Genomic DNA, 15,618 nt, shown 5'->3' on the forward strand with positions numbered 1-15,618 from the left:
CTAGTTTCCTTTTAAAGTTTTATGCTTGGTTTTGATTATTCTTTTCAAGTTCACTAATGATATGTATTTATCTGCCACTTGATCTTCGAAGGCAGAATTGAAATCCAGTTTGTGAGCAAGATAATGAAAATCTATACATAGCTCTTCTGCTCCTTCTGTGCATTAAACAACCAGAAATGTGACAAGTCTTAATAGATGCATGTTTGGTACTGCTAAGCTGTTCATAATAGGGTAGGTTTATAAAGAAAATAAAACAAAAACCATAAAACCAACAGAAACCCAACAGCAACAAAACCACAAACAAAGCCCCTGTTCTTATGTCTTTTGTTAAACATGAAATGTGTTTAAACATGCTTAAATATTGCACATAGCTGAACTGTTGAGTGATCTTGATTTGGAACCTGTGGTAAAGGTTAGGCTGGGGGAATGGTGGGTCTAAGCCAGTTTGTTGTTTCCCTAAGGCTAGCAATTTTTGTGCAAATGTTTTGAGAATCGGCATTAGCCTGTATATGCTGACTTATTGCTTACAGAGCTTGTCCGGAGAACAAGTCAGAGTTTTTCGCTCACCTACCACGTGTTTAAAGGCATTGGTTTTGATACCATGACAAGTTTTGAAGTAAGTGTAGTTGGGAAACAGGGTTCAAATGGGAAGTAGTTCCAGTTAAAAAAATCGGGGTGAAGAAAGAAGTTTTGGGTGTGTTAATAGATATGTTTTGTCTTAGTCCGGTAAGTTCAGATGTGAGGTGGTTGGACGATGCTAAGCATGGGGGCCTTTGTGGGTTAGGTGGGGAGGTAAGAGTGGTTTTTCTTCCAGGAGAGGAGCCTAAATGCAACCTAACTACTGAGGCAGGCCAAGTTTACTAATCCTGGCTTAGGCTAGGTCACACCAGAAACCCTACATGTAATTTGCTATTATCTGAAGTCCATCATGAGACACAGCAGGATGCCCGAAATATGCTTACCCCCAAAGGAAAGCATTCCCAATTCTGTGCTTGGGTCATGCTTCAAGTCCCCATGAGGCCAGTGGAGAGAGAAGGTAACGGGGCAGCTGCATGACCCGGTTTGGTTTCTTAGGTTTGGTGCCAGCTCTTTGGTCTTCACAAGCACTTGGTATTCTACATCTCCCTGAAATAATAGGATCAGGAAGAGAATTTGGCTGAAGGCTGCAACTCCGCTCTTTTTATCTAGGTCTCCAAAATAGGTCTTTAATTCATCCTGCTAGTAAGTGGCACGACATTCTCTGTTAGTTTTGTACATCTCTACAGAGGTACCACCATTGTAGTTTTTTTGTCTAACATGTGTCTAGTATTTTCCCCTAACTGTGGTTTGTGAATATAGAAGTATCATTTTCATAACATTACATGTGTGCTGTAAGAACTGGGCTTCTCTTGAGGAAAAGCTAAGACACACAGGAAATTTATTTTAGTTCTAATACATGATATTGTTTGCATGCAACTGCCCCATGTTTGCCTTTTAGGGATATATTTCTTACCATTATACGAAACAAAGGCGACTGTCTTTTAACTATGTGTATCAAAACCAAGTACACCTAGTGTGGGAGTTAGTGTTTGTAATGCAATTGTTGGCTTTTTTCCACATTAGCCTTATTCTTAAAGTATGTGACTTAACTTTCTTAAGTAATTTATATGCATATGCATATAAACTTAGCTTGTATTCACAGTAGTTCATTGATTAGCAAAAGATCTTAAGGACACCTTTTTTCCACAAGCGAAGCCTTTTTCTATTTTGTATTTTTTGCCTTTTCTGTTCTGTAATGAGTTACTTTGTGTGACAGGTGGGAGATTCAAGAAAGAGATAGTAGTTGATGGACAAAGCTATCTGCTGCTGATTAGAGATGAAGGGGGCCCTCCAGAGGCACAGGTGAGCATTGCATATATAGAGCTTTATCAGCCTAACACCACGGTTTCCTTTCCTTTAAAAAACTTCCTTTAAGAGAAGTGGCTTTGTTTTGTGCTTTCCTGGGTCCTTCTGATCTTTCTGCTGGGAAAAAGTATATGTCGTCCTCAGGTGAAAAATATTCTATTTGGAAATTATTTGGGATTTCAATTACAATGTGAAACTGTATAGTAAAGATATATGGTTAACTTAAGTTGAATGCCTAATCAATATGCTTCCACTGGTGACAAAGTTGCATGTTATAGTCATAAGTTTTCTGCTGAGTTAGAATCTCTAAACTGTTAAAATACAAAGCAGATGTATGCACAGTGACACACACACTTGTGTACAAATCTTTGCATTCCCTGCTCCTTCCACGTTTTGCTCCCTGTGCTGTTTAAGACTCAACTTTGTGAGTTCCAGTTCAGCACCACTGGGTTCTCAGATTTCTGACTTAGTGTCTGTATATGGTGTGTTGCCTCCTTGTCTCATAGAAGTTGACTCATGGGGATTTGCCTTTGAGAAGGCACTTGTGATTTTGTGTGCTTAACCCTGTTACTCTATTTTGAATGACGTGAAGCAAAGTGTTTTGCTTATGTGATGCTTAAATCGCCACAGACTCTGCTAGCCTGGCACAGGCAGCATCCTTGTCTTCTGGCATCCTCCTTGTCTCCCCTCTACCTCTTCTTACCTGGGCACTAGTGGGGTTTCTCAAGTGTGTTCGCTGCTGCTGGCCTTGCTTTGCTTGGCTGTTCAGTGATGGATCAGCTTAAAAAAAAAAATAAATCCAGCACCAGGAGCTGTGCTATCGCCAAACAGCTGAACAGGAGTGGTGCCAGCAGCAGCAGCTTGTGTTTCAATGCTCCACTATTGCTCATTAGCTGCAGGAGGATTAGAGCATGGGGGAAGGTGCCCGGACAAAGGAGAAGAGAAAGGAGGTGGAGGAAATGGAGTCCAAGAGAGACATCCTGGAAGGAAGTTTAAAAAAAAAACCAAACAAAAAATTAGTGTCGCTGGCACATCTGCAGCCGTGTGAGGCAGGAGCTTAAAAGAAGTGCTCTGTTTGAGGCCGTGAATAATTTGGCTGAAGTGCACAACGGTTTCTAGGCCCTGATGCTTAGAGAACATTCCCTCATATAAAACCATAAATAGTGGAGTTGTAAAGGTACACGCAGCAATCTAAATATTTTTGTACCTGAAGAATTGGTTTTGCAGAGTTCATTTGCGCTAACTGCAAACTAATAAACAGACACGGTGTTTTGCTTTTGGTCTATGCTAGGTAAATTTGGGGATTTTAATTACTATTGTGGCTGAGGTTTGTTCTTCAGCAAATAATGAGTATGGCAAGGTTTAAGGTGTTAGTGCTATTTCACCTCTCAGAAGATGTGTTTCATGTGTAAATTATCTTTGGTATAATTTCAAGTCGTGTGTATATTAAAGATCTTTATATGTGTTTATTAATTCCTGGAATAAAAACTTTACTTCTGGGTTCATGAATATTTATATCTGTATAATGAAAATGGAACATTATCAGGAGAAAAATGTTTACCTCCCACTATTTACTTATGATATAAAAAGGGTTGGTAATTTTAGCCTTAAGGTTCTGCTTTTTGCAACAGTGTGGTATATTTTTGTGGATAGTTAGGATAGAATTAAGACTTCAGTGAGTAACGAGCTGAACCGCAGTCTTCCTGGCACTCAGTGGCACCGGCTGGGGCGGGGGGGGGGGGGAGTTCCCCGGGTGATGGCTTCTTTGCTTCAGTGCAAAGGCTGCAGCTCAGATCTCACTTTTACAGTCCCCTTCTTTTTGGCAGGAAGGGAGGGAAAACAAACTCACCTGAAGACTCATTTTCTGGATCTATGATCGCTCTCTTTCTTGTCTAACATAAGATTGTGCAAAGATGAAAATAATTATTATTAAAGAAAAACTCATTTCATAGAATTGAGAAGGCAATGAGGTATACTGGCTGATGCTGCTTCAGTTTGTGAATATTGACTATGTGTTTTGCTCACCAGGTTTTATTTTACTCTTGCTGCGATCTGTTACAAATGTAGTGGCCTCCTATTCTAAAACCCGATTAACGTAGCAACTGAGCTCTAACAAGCTGCCACGTGCTATTCTTTTGCAATTTAGAACTTTTTGTAGAATTTGCGTTTGTTTGGGCTTATCTTGAACAAACAGATCTGCTCAGTCACAGTAGTAAGTCTGAAGGTGGATTTGTGTATCAGCAGCTGACCTATCCTTCTTATTTAAAGTCATTCCCCACACAGTGGTGTGGATAAGATATCCTGGGTTTCTAGACCTTGTGCATATTTTCCGAATTTCCTTTGGTTTTTAATATCACAGGTCTGATATCCACAAAGCTTAAACTTATTTTAATATAAAAAGAGAAATAAGAAATTACTGGAAATATTTGTGTCTGGAGAAACTGCACAGAATAACCATGCTCTGGATTTTTTTAATAATTGTCATTAGAAGGCTGCTGCTACACACTGATGAAACATTAAGAAAATTTAGAGAGACTGTTACCTTCCAAACTGATGCTTTAAGGACATTGTACCTGTAAGGAAGTGTTCTTGGCATGATGCTGCTGAGTCCAGTCAGTGAGAACAATTTTATAACAAGACCCAAAACCAAGTCCACACACAGTAATGATACTGTCTCCGGTTCCTTTGGTTAGATTGTCTGGTTTGAATAGTTCAAATTTGATAGTGTGGTAGTTGACTTTATTCTGGTAGTAACTATGCTGTGTGTAAATAGTCTTATCGTTACCATTTAGAAGATTGTCCTCCTGACTGTCTTGAAAACCTCAACACACTTTTGGCTATTTTTACACTGGAACCGGTGAGGTAGTGTTTGGTTTCACGTACAATACAGCCACGAATATGCACATTAACTTAAATGATCGGCTAATTTGCCATATGAAAAAGAGGCAAGAAGTACTACTAGCTCCTGATTCTGAAAAAGGAAAATTTAATGAGCTCAGCAACTTCAGTACCTAAAGAGCTTTCCAGATTCATCCTGGTGGCTCTTTTTTTCTTCCCTTTGCATATGACAGCTTAGGATGCCTTAGTAAGAGCTGAGATTGTGTGAATCTACAAACTAGTGAGTGAAGCATTTTAAATACTGCAAGAGCAGAAACAAAACTGCAAGAGTTGGTAAGGCTGAACTAAGTGCTGACAAAGCTAGGCTAGTAGTGTAAAACTCAGCAAAACATCTCCCAAATGAACGTCCTTGCAGCTTGCTGTGTCTTCAGTGTGTCCCCAATCTACCTGGCATATTGTAGTAGTAATATAATGAAGAACATGAATACCGATGGCTGAAGCTTATTTCCATTGGTCTAAATTTGGGTAGGAATGGAGTCACTTAGGGAAAAACAAAGGCAGTGAGGTAAGCTTAACTTAAGTCTTTTTTTGATGTCCTGTATATGTTTACTGTTATGCTAAATGTGTTTAAACAATCTTAGTTCACTTGTGAGCTAGAACTTTTTCACTTGCATGGTCACTTAAGCGGCACCTTGCCTTGGCCTCTGGATATGCACGTCTTTTAGCAGATTACTGATGCCAAGAGAGAATAGTTTGCTTTCACACTGAAAGATGAACAAGACATTTGGTATTGTTTGCTCAATTAAGAGTGTCTGTCTAGTGAAGAATTGGAAATCTGAAATTAAAGTTTTTGGACATTGATCAAGAGGTGAGAATTATTAGCAATGCTTGTAAAACCACAACCGTAATATTTGTCCTGGCATTAACAGAAACATCAGCGTGCATGTATGCATGTAAATCACAGGGTGGGGAAATAGCACACTAAATGGGGCCCTCAAGTGCCTAGAGATAAGTGTTATTCATTTAAAATTCACAAATTCAGAAATCTGAGGCTGTGATGTCTTCTTTCTCTGTGAATCGAAACCAATGTGCACTGGTAGTAGTTGGCCTTGTAATATTATATACCAGCGAAGAAGAGATGCGGTTGTGAGTGTGGGGAAAAACCTTTGTGTATCCCAGAACCCCATCACTTGCAGAGTGATGAGATTCATCATTTTAGAAATGTTTGTTACTAAGTCCTTGGTTATTGTCACTAAGTAAGTTTCTCTAATGTGTGTTTCCCTCCAAGTAAGTTAAGAATGTTTCTCTTTTTCCTCATCACTGCTTTTCTCATAGTATGCCTTTTCCATTTTTATTCTGCAGTTTGCCATGTGGGTGGATGCTGTTATATTTGTCTTCAGCTTGGAAGATGAAATTAGCTTCCAGACTGTTTACCACTACTACAGCCGTATGGCTAACTATCGTAACACTAGTGAAATTCCAATGGTACTAGTGGGAACACAGGGTAAGTGCAGTCTTGATTTACGACTGTGTTTCTGTGACTGTATAGACTGTTCCAAGCTGGCAAAGCCATGTCCTGTCCTTTCCCCTCTCTTGCATCAGCACTGCCACGTGTATGATGATGAGAGCTTGTGGATAAACTGGCAGTTAATCAGCAGAGTGGTGGTCTGCCCTTTGGGCTTCCTTGGCTGGCTTGCTACAGGGCCCCATGACATTGCGAGGACTGGTTTGAGATGGGAGACAAATGTCCTTTTAGCACTCTTGGGAGAGGGAGTATAGGACTTTAGTAATGATGACTTACGAGAATATTTAAAAAATATTTGTAGCACTTGCTAGTCACAGTGGTTTTCTTCATCAGCAGGGAGATGGTAATGTTGAATTTGGGCAGGTGAATCAGTTGTGTAATGAGGTTTTGAAGTCAAACTGGTTTCCATTAGCTTGGCAGTCTAGAAGTGATCAATATCCTGGCATTCCTAAGAGGCAGATAGATCAGCAATCAAAAACCTCCAACACTGTTGGAGCACTGTTGTGCCTCTGTGCAGTCTCTCAGGTCAGCCACTCCTTAAATCAAATAGAAATGCGGCTTTTAGCCGCCTGAAACACCACCCCCACCCCCAATTCTGTTTTTCCAAAACCTCTTCTGGAGCAGCAGTGAGCAGCAGCTAGCCTATGGGAAAATGTAACAAGGGAAAGGCACCAGCAGTATTTCAGTTTCTTTTGCATCTGAGCTATCTTTTGGGTATTCCCTGTCTTCTTTTGCCAGTGCGTCACGTTAACATTTCACCAGTTTCCCATATTGCAGTTAGCTTGCTGCATGGAGTAGACATGAGTTGAGGCTGCTCTGCACCTAGCCATGTAGATGACCCTCCTGTGATAATTCTTACCAAAAATGAGGAGTTCTTGCATAGGCTGGACACAGACCTCTTTCTTTACAGAGCTCCTGTTTTGGAAGCATAGTACAGACATTTTTGTGAGTTTCTTCCCACTGAAACATTTCTTTCAGAGTATAACGCCAGGTTACTGTGCTGCGTTAGAGGGAAAACACAAGTGTCGTGAGTTGCTCTTGTAGGTTCGATTTTGGGCATCTTCCTTTTTAGTGTACACTACTGGTTTTGGTGATATTGAAGCTTTTCACTGCTTTCTCAGCTTATTCTTTTGTTAGCTTTGTGGTCAGAGACCAGTTTGCTTTTCCCTGCCTGCCTGCCCAGCTGTCACCAGTGCTGCCACGTGAAGGCAGAGGGGAAGCATGGGCAGCACAGAAGGAGGAATTGCAACCGGGCTGTGGGGTGGAAACAGATGATAAAGAACGAAAAGGGAAGTAGGTACACAAAAAGTCCTAGGATAGCAGAAACTACAGCCAAAAAGCAGAAATTAACTGCTTTGAGGGGCCATGCTGTGAGCTTAAAACTGGAGTCAAAAAAGGAGAGGGGGAAACATTTCCCTGAGGTGTTTTTCTTTCTGCACATCCGACACTTTGGGGTATGGTTTTCCATCTTGTTCCCGTCATTACCAGAATGGTATTTGGTTTATCAAAGTTTATTTTCTGTTGCAGTGCTGATACAAAGGGGATTTTTAAAAATGTGGCTAAAGATGGAAATACTGCTAATTCTGGGAGTAAGCGTCAGGAAAAAATACAGCTTTTTGGCTACTTTGATGGTCAAGTGGTGCAGTGAAATGAAATATATGAAATATATTTGAAGTACACCTGTTTGACATCTAGCTTCTTGGTTTTGACTGGTATTCTTGAAATAAGCTGTGAAATGAAATCTCTCCCAAAACATGAGCACTTGCTGGATGCTTCCAAACATTCTCCTCTGCCTGGTTGTGGTGCGGTGGGCCAGGCTGTAGTACTGAATTTGCTTTGCAAGTCAAAGTTTTTGAAGTCCTGTTGTTGCTTATCAGTTCCTGTCTGGCTAAATGTTTTCAGCGCCCTCTGCTGATAAAAAATAAATAAATCTGCCTTTAGCTTTCCAAATAACCGCTCTGTTTTTATTAATTGGATCTCATGAGAAGGTAGCGATAACATTGGTTGAGATATGGTCATGTCATGCCCAGAACCCAGCCTCAAATACAGCATAGCAAGAGTCACTGACTTCAGGCTCACGTTAAAAGTGATGCTTTTTTTCCAAAGAACGAATGTAGTTTTGCTGCCATAGAAAGCAGCAGACTTTTAGGAAAACTTTCTGAGTAGCTGTAAATGCTGAAATTGGTGCCTGTCATGGTGGTGAGGTGGTAGCTGCAGCGTTCAGTAGAACAGGTAGTACTGCTTCTCACCTTAAGACTTTTTTTTTTTTTGCCAGAGTAAGAATTACCATGATAGTCCTGGAAAAAAAAGTTGCTTTTTAAGATTTTTCATAGCATTATCACTTTATAGATAGTCAACCAGTATAACCTTTGAAGACTTCTTCCCTATGGTGGAGTAGCAATGAAGAAATTTCCCCTTTATCTGTTAGCAGGGGTTGTTTGGTTGTTTTTTTTCTGGTGTAAGGTTTTTTTCAGCTCCTATGGCTAGGCTCTAGAAATTGGAGTTAAAAAGCATGCATGAAAAGTAGCTCTTGCAGAGAGGTACAAAGTATTCTTATTTGTTTAGAAAAATATCATTTTTATTGGCTTTGCAATATGTTCACACAACATCTCATGGGAGCCTTTACATCAAGGTTTGAGACTCAGTCATTTACAGTAAGTTTCCTGGATCCAGTCTTGGCTGTGACTTGGAAGCCAGGTCAACAATGGAACCTGTGACTATATGAAAAAAATCTCAGTTTCATGTTGAACTGGGGAGTGTGTGCCTCCACTGAGGCGTGTGTGCCGCGGGTTCACGGCTGGGATTTAGCAGAGTGCTTTGCTTCCAGCCCGGCCTTGCTAGCACACTGTTGGTTCTCTGTGCCTAGGCAAAACGCAGACGGAACTAGCCAAAAAAAGGGGAAGGACCAAAAATAAGCATAAAGAGCAGAGTTACGTGAGGAACTGAGGGAAGAACTTCACTCTAGATTTTGAGCAACACGATAATGGCAGTCCTGTACAGCTTTGTTATTTCTTATCTGCCATCGTGATTTTTTTCCCTAGTTGTCTTAGCATTGTCTAGGTTTTTTTAAAGAAAAGCATCTCTTATGTGCAAATCGAACACTTGCCCTACGTGTTGCAGTAATACCTGGTACCATTTCTCCCTCCATCCCATTATTTCTCCACTGAAAATATTCTTGTCCTTACAAACGTGTTGTGTTTTGTGCTTCACACTCTACAGGTGAAATTTACTTATAAGCCAGTGCTGATATTTATAGGAGGCCTAAAAATCATTTCACATGTTCAGAATCATCAGCCGCTTGTTTTTCTAAGTATGTTTTACATCAGAGCTCATGTTTTTACATGTGATTCTGTATTTTTTGCAGCTAGTGACCTAAATATATTTTGAGGTAACCAAAAAGCATCTTTTTTCCTGGTTTTCAGAATCAGTCTGGGTGCTGGTGATACTAGCAATGAAGTATAAAATTGGAGTGATGCACACCCCTGTTGTTTCCCCAAAATTCTAAAAGTCTCATGGTTTGTACTTAAATTTCCTGCTTGGATATTGGTAATTATAAGATGATGTTTTCAAAGTATGTCTAAATATGTATTTCTTCCCTGTTATTGCTGTAGATGCTATAAGTTCCAGTAATCCACGTGTCATAGACGATGCCAGAGCAAGGAAATTATCGAATGATCTCAAGAGATGCACTTACTATGAAACCTGTGCTACTTACGGACTCAACGTGGAGAGAGTCTTCCAAGACGGTAAAGATTACTTTTTTCATCCAGCACATGACACAATACTGTAGCTAGTTTTTTAAATAATTGCTGATGTCTGATAGCTTAGGTACTTGTCTGTTTTGCAAGTGTTCATTAAAGTTTAGTTAAAGAAAATGCCCGCTTTTGGAGATTTGTTTTGTTGTATTATCTTAAATGAAGTAGAGGGCTCCTTATGCTGAACACAGCACATGTACACTCTTGTATTCTCTACCAGCACCTTTAGTCTTAAGCATCTTGAGCTATTTTTAGCCTTTATTTTTCAGTTTTCTTTGGTGCTTTCTTTATTTTAGCAAAGTTTTCTTTGTTTTGATTTAGTGCTCGTGGAGATGTTGAGAAGCTATTTGTGAAAAGTTGTTGAAAATTGTCTTGTACATTTGAGAAACTGAGAATAAATTGAGAAAATTGGTATGAATAGGGTAAACAGGAGAAGTAACCCATGGTATTCATGGAGTGTTAGAAGTGGACAGTCTTGTGTAGGGGTTTAGAAGTAAAGTTGGCTGCTTAAGGGTGGTTTAAAACATCATTAGCAGCAATGTTCTAGTTTGCCTTGTAGGAGGTACTTGGGATTGTTGTGTACCCTCTCAAAAAAAGGAATAACAAAAGTGCTTTCTGACAGTCTGTAACTTTGTTGGAACAGTTAACCCTTGGAATGAATTCTGTGACTGGAGAAGTGATGCTGAACTTGGTCTTTACTGTATGAGATGGGCTTTGTGCCCCCTCTAGTGGAAATTCAGCCAGGTGGCTTGGGGCTTTGCTGTCTGCTCTTCTAACCGCGGTTATTGTCTAGTGGCTGAACTTGTCAGCTTCTCCTCGCAGCAGTTCTGCTGCATGTAAAAGCCTTCTTAATTATATTGAAATACTTCTCAGAGCTCCTTAGTTCTGGATTTTTTGTTGCCAGCTTTTCAGTGCAAAGACCTGTGCCGTCTGTGGTTTTGTGAGACAGTGTCACATCAGTACCTGTCAGAGATGTGTGTGAAGACAGCTAAAATTAAAAAAACACAAGCAAAACATTCCATTTTTTAAATGGAAAAAAGAAAGCAAAACATTCACATTTTTAAATGGAAAATACTGATGTGCACTGCACTAGGTTTAATTCCAAGTAAGGGTGTTTTTACCTACCCTGGTAGTAGGTTTTCAGAGAAGAGCATTTAAAGCTGTATCTTTGTGCTTTGCTCACTGTTTTTGCTTGAACTAGTTGCAGAAATTACTGTGTTCACTGCCTAGATTTTTCTATATTGAGTCTGAGTTTCAAAGAACCGTTAGGGTTTTTTGTTAGTACATTTGTGAGTGCTAGCTATAGTTAGATTTTTTTAATTATATATTCCAAGTTGTGTTGGTGGATCTTTGTACAGCCTATATTCGCACGCCCCCTTTCCCCCTTTCCTTTCTTAGGGACCTTTTGAGAGGGAAGTCTCTTGGCACAAAGCTAGTGTGATAAACTTTTAAGCTTCCAGAAATCTTATTTGTGTCTCTGTTAAACATTGGTAGTAAGTAGAAAGAATTGGCAAAGATCATGTGTTTAAGAAATATCAAGGTTTTGTTTTACCTACATGGCACTCAACCAACTATGTAATATCTGCCAGCTAATAGGATTAGGAATGCTTCTGTATAAATGTGCTACAGTTGCCAGACATGTCTGGGACCAAATCCAGTTCCTGATAATTTTTGCTGTTTATTTCAGCAGGAAACAAAGCAACTTCTTAACCCTGTTAAATGAGGGGGTGTGAATGAACAGTGCAAGTTGTTAATAGGGAGCACTTGATTAAATGACGCTTGGTTTGTGCAACTCTAGGAGGTTCAGGTTGAATGTAATCTTAACAATGTTTTTAGTGGCTTCTTCAGAGGGTTCACATAGTCTGTATGCGGACCACTGAAAGGCAAGGGGTAGAAATGCAGAAGTTTGAAGAAAACTTCTAAATTATCTTTCCTTTAGAAAAAGGATCTGACATATTGTTGGACTGCACATCAGGAGGCTGACTTGCTGGGACACACATGGTATGTTGGGGAGGGCTGTCCTTGGCACCAGCCAGTGCTGTAGGTGATATCACCATTGCTTTAGTGACCATTAATGCTGTGAAAGCCTTTGACTAATGAGAATAACTTTGCTTTTTTTACTTTTTTTTGGCAATGAACAGGTTATATCTTTTGTGAAATTGTATTCAATAGGAAATAAAAGCCAGTATGATGAAATGTACACTAGTTTTACACACACACTCCAATTTTGTTCCAGTGCCTTTTTGTGTTGGTAGGCATGAAATATAAAATGTATATAACCACACCTGATATAATTTAATAAAACTGCCCAGAATGGCTTGTGACTTGACATCACTGGCACATCACCTGTAGAACGCTGTAGTGCTTTGTGAGTCTGAATGTGTGCAGCCAGTCCGTTACCTTGCTGGCTTCTGCTTAGTATCGCATCTTCTCTGATGCTGCTGTTAAACTGGAGTGGCTCTTCCTCATTTATACTAAAGGATTTGGGGCTCCCCCTTCAACAGGGGAGCAAACATCTGCCTGGTTACATGACTTGGACTCCATACCCATGGTTTAATTTTTTTAATTATTTTTTCTTTAAATTGCAAGTGAATTCTGCAATACAACCTTTTGAGGGACTGCCTCTTGGGTATCCCTCAAGGGACTTTTGAGCCCTGTTTGCTCAAAGTCAAGCAGCACACAACATTGGTTAATAACATCTCTTTGTGTTTGGATCCTTTCCAAAATAAATGGAGCTGATTATCCAACATCAGAAAGCCTAGTCTGACTTGAAAAAAAACGCTTCTTGATGTAAATATTGTCCATGAACAAGGAAAATAAGGGATGAGGGGAAGAGGGACAGGCAAAGTAGAGGTCTTCACGTAGTATGCTCTTAAGTGTTTCTTACTATTTTGCGGAAACCCTCAGTCAGTGCCAGCAGCCTTCATAAATTAATTGTGTTTTTCAGCAAACTTGAAAGGGGTACAGACCAATTATTGCATTTCATTAATAGATGAATGGATAAGATGGGTTTTTTTATTGTGTGTAGCTGAGGAAAAATAGTTGTTGGCGAGTTAGTAGCTGTATGCAAGACATAAAGCTACTATACCTATCAAGACCGCTTCTGTATTGAAATTGTTTTTAGACTTTGCTCCCAGCTGGATGGGTATCCATTCTTGGGATTTAGGTATAGGATTTAATCGCTATTTATCATATTCCAGGGTAGGTAATGCTTGGTATTTAGATGCTCCAAGTGTTTGCTTTGGTAGGTCCATGAGGGTATTTTTAGTATGTTGACCAAGGTCCCACAGCTTTTCCTGGCTCGTAACTTTGATGAACGCTTCACTTCTTGTAAATTTTTAGAATAATGTTGATTGCTATGGGTGGTTTGGGGTTTTTTGTTTGTTTTAAATGTGTATATTGCACTGGATGCAATAGTCAAGATTGGGTTTGGTTTAGTCATGTTAGCTTTAGTGCTCTCATTTTGCATGCAACGACTCCTATTTGATACTTTTTTAATCAAGTCAAACACTGTGCAATGGTTTGCATCAGCTGTGATTTACATACATAATTTATGGTCCAAATGCAGCCTGTTCTTCCTCTCCCCCTTCTATTTTTCAGGAACTTTGAATTGCCAGTGAGTTGGTAAATCTGAAACTGTCTGTAAACCTCCATTGTCCAAACCCCTGTTACCAGTCCAAGTTAGAGCAGACTTTTCTTTAGCATACCAGTTATTAGTTTTGTTACAAAAGGTGCTGTTTTACAAGCTTTTTCTAAAGTCTAGTTTCTTGTTTCTTTTCTGCCTTGATGTGATGTAGAACTACCTTTTGGAGGAAGAAATTGGAAATGGCATGGAAGGGTCTTTTACTCCTTCATTGCACACACATTAGAAATTAAATTTCTAATTTTTCCCCTGCAAACATCCACTGAACTCTGTTAGTGGTCCTCTATTATGACTTTTATCTATTATAACTAATTTCTTATTTTCCCCTGCAGTTGAGTGGTAGAATAATTTAACTTGAATGGTTATTATTATGAGAATGCTACTTTATTCTTTAGTTAAATCCAAATACATTGTTTACAATGTTTCACTACAGTTGATTAAGCTCACAATTGATTGTAACAGAGTATAGAATCATAGAATCATTTAGGTTGGAAAAGACCTCTAAGATCATTGAGTCCGTAGGTTCATATTTTATAATATGAACACTGGTTTACAATAATTTTTCACTTTTGTCTGCAGAAGCTCCTTATGAAGGCTGATGTGTAGTTGATGTACATCTATGTATTTTTAGATAACTTTTTTAATGCTTTAAGAAGCTGAACACTGTAATTTGTAAACAGTTGCTGTCAGGATGGTTATTCTTAGTCCTTTGGAATGTGCATATGATGAATCACTCATTTTCTGATATCCTAATAATAATTTACAAATTAAACTGTTTTGATAGTGTACTAGAGCTTGTAATTTCCTAAGTGTAATAAGTATTCAGGCATCCTGTGATGTGATGATCAGCTGTTCCATGTAAAAGTTTGTACTCTAAACTGAAGCAGGATTTTGAACATTTGAGAGAGCTGTTTTTAACCTTCAGCATTGTCCCACTTGGGTCTAATCTCTGACGCTGCTTGAAGTCAGAGCTGCACGAGCAGGCCCTGAATTTCAGTCTGAAATAAAAAAGAAAAATTCCAGGTTCCAGGGGATTAGCTTAATAACGTGCCCAACAATGGAGTATAATAAATTATTTTTTAGCTTTTGATATTTAGAATTTGGAATTGTTGGACAGGGGAATTATGTTTAAAAAATAGGATCAAATGCTAATAGGATCCATTTTACTTCAGATTTCCCAATTAAGAATTAGGGTGGTTTTTTTTCCCTGCTTATCAGAATGGATTTTATCAATGACATTGGAAATGATTATTTTAATATTTCTTGTCAGCACAGTATTGTAATGACTGTGTACTGCCCCAGGATGCCTTTTTAATGATTTTAGCCTACTTGAATTAGCTTGATGTACCATTAATGCATAAGAATTGCTTTTATTTTTGTTCACAGTGTATTCATAATTGCACATCTTTCCCTGCTTTATGTTCAGATTTTCTTTGACCCATTTAACTGTGTGCCATGCGGTTCTCTGACGTCACAGAGGAAAAGCAAATGTTCAAATATTTAGAGGGTAAAATTTTACCATCAACGTAGCTTGCATCACTGGGTGCGAAACAAACGGGTTTGAATCTTAATTTCAATTCAGAGTCGAGTCTGTTACTGTGGCTTAGGAGTTCACTTTGGTTGTATGCCTGCTAGCGATCAAACTAGAAGATACTTGCTGCAGTTACCACTGTAACTATGTGCATAAGGCAAAATGCTGAAAACCTACTGGTTAGTCATGTCAGTATTATAACTTTAAAAATTTGGGGGAGAGAAAGCCACCCTTAAGGGCTTGCGGTCTGACCCACTTGTGTAGTTAGTAGGAATACCTAGAACTGTATTTCTTCTGTGTGTGTATATATATATACACACATATATGTATCTGTGTGTCTGTATATACACACATATATGTATTTGTGTGTCTGTGTGTGTATATATACGTTACTGATGAACCTTGCTGGGAAGGGATTTCTGCAGTGTCAGGGTTTAGAGCC

At 39.2% G+C, this 15,618-nt stretch overlaps 1 protein-coding gene across 9 annotated transcripts in view; it reads left to right on the forward strand.

The window, feature by feature from the left end:
• AGAP1 (ArfGAP with GTPase domain, ankyrin repeat and PH domain 1) overlaps nucleotides 1-15,618 on the forward strand; it is a 395,049-nt gene that overhangs the window by 147,981 nt on the left and 231,450 nt on the right. For all 9 annotated transcript variants that reach the window (XM_075027850.1, XM_075027851.1, XM_075027852.1 and 6 more), the window contains 3 exons: nucleotides 1,796-1,881; nucleotides 6,085-6,226; nucleotides 9,859-9,993. In XM_075027850.1, coding sequence (XP_074883951.1) covers nucleotides 1,796-1,881; nucleotides 6,085-6,226; nucleotides 9,859-9,993 — 363 coding nt within the window. The remainder of the gene's footprint in view (nucleotides 1-1,795; nucleotides 1,882-6,084; nucleotides 6,227-9,858; nucleotides 9,994-15,618) is intronic.

The sequence above is a fragment of the Buteo buteo genome, chromosome 5 (assembly GCF_964188355.1).
Source record: "Buteo buteo chromosome 5, bButBut1.hap1.1, whole genome shotgun sequence".
Classification (NCBI taxonomy): domain Eukaryota; kingdom Metazoa; phylum Chordata; class Aves; order Accipitriformes; family Accipitridae; genus Buteo; species Buteo buteo.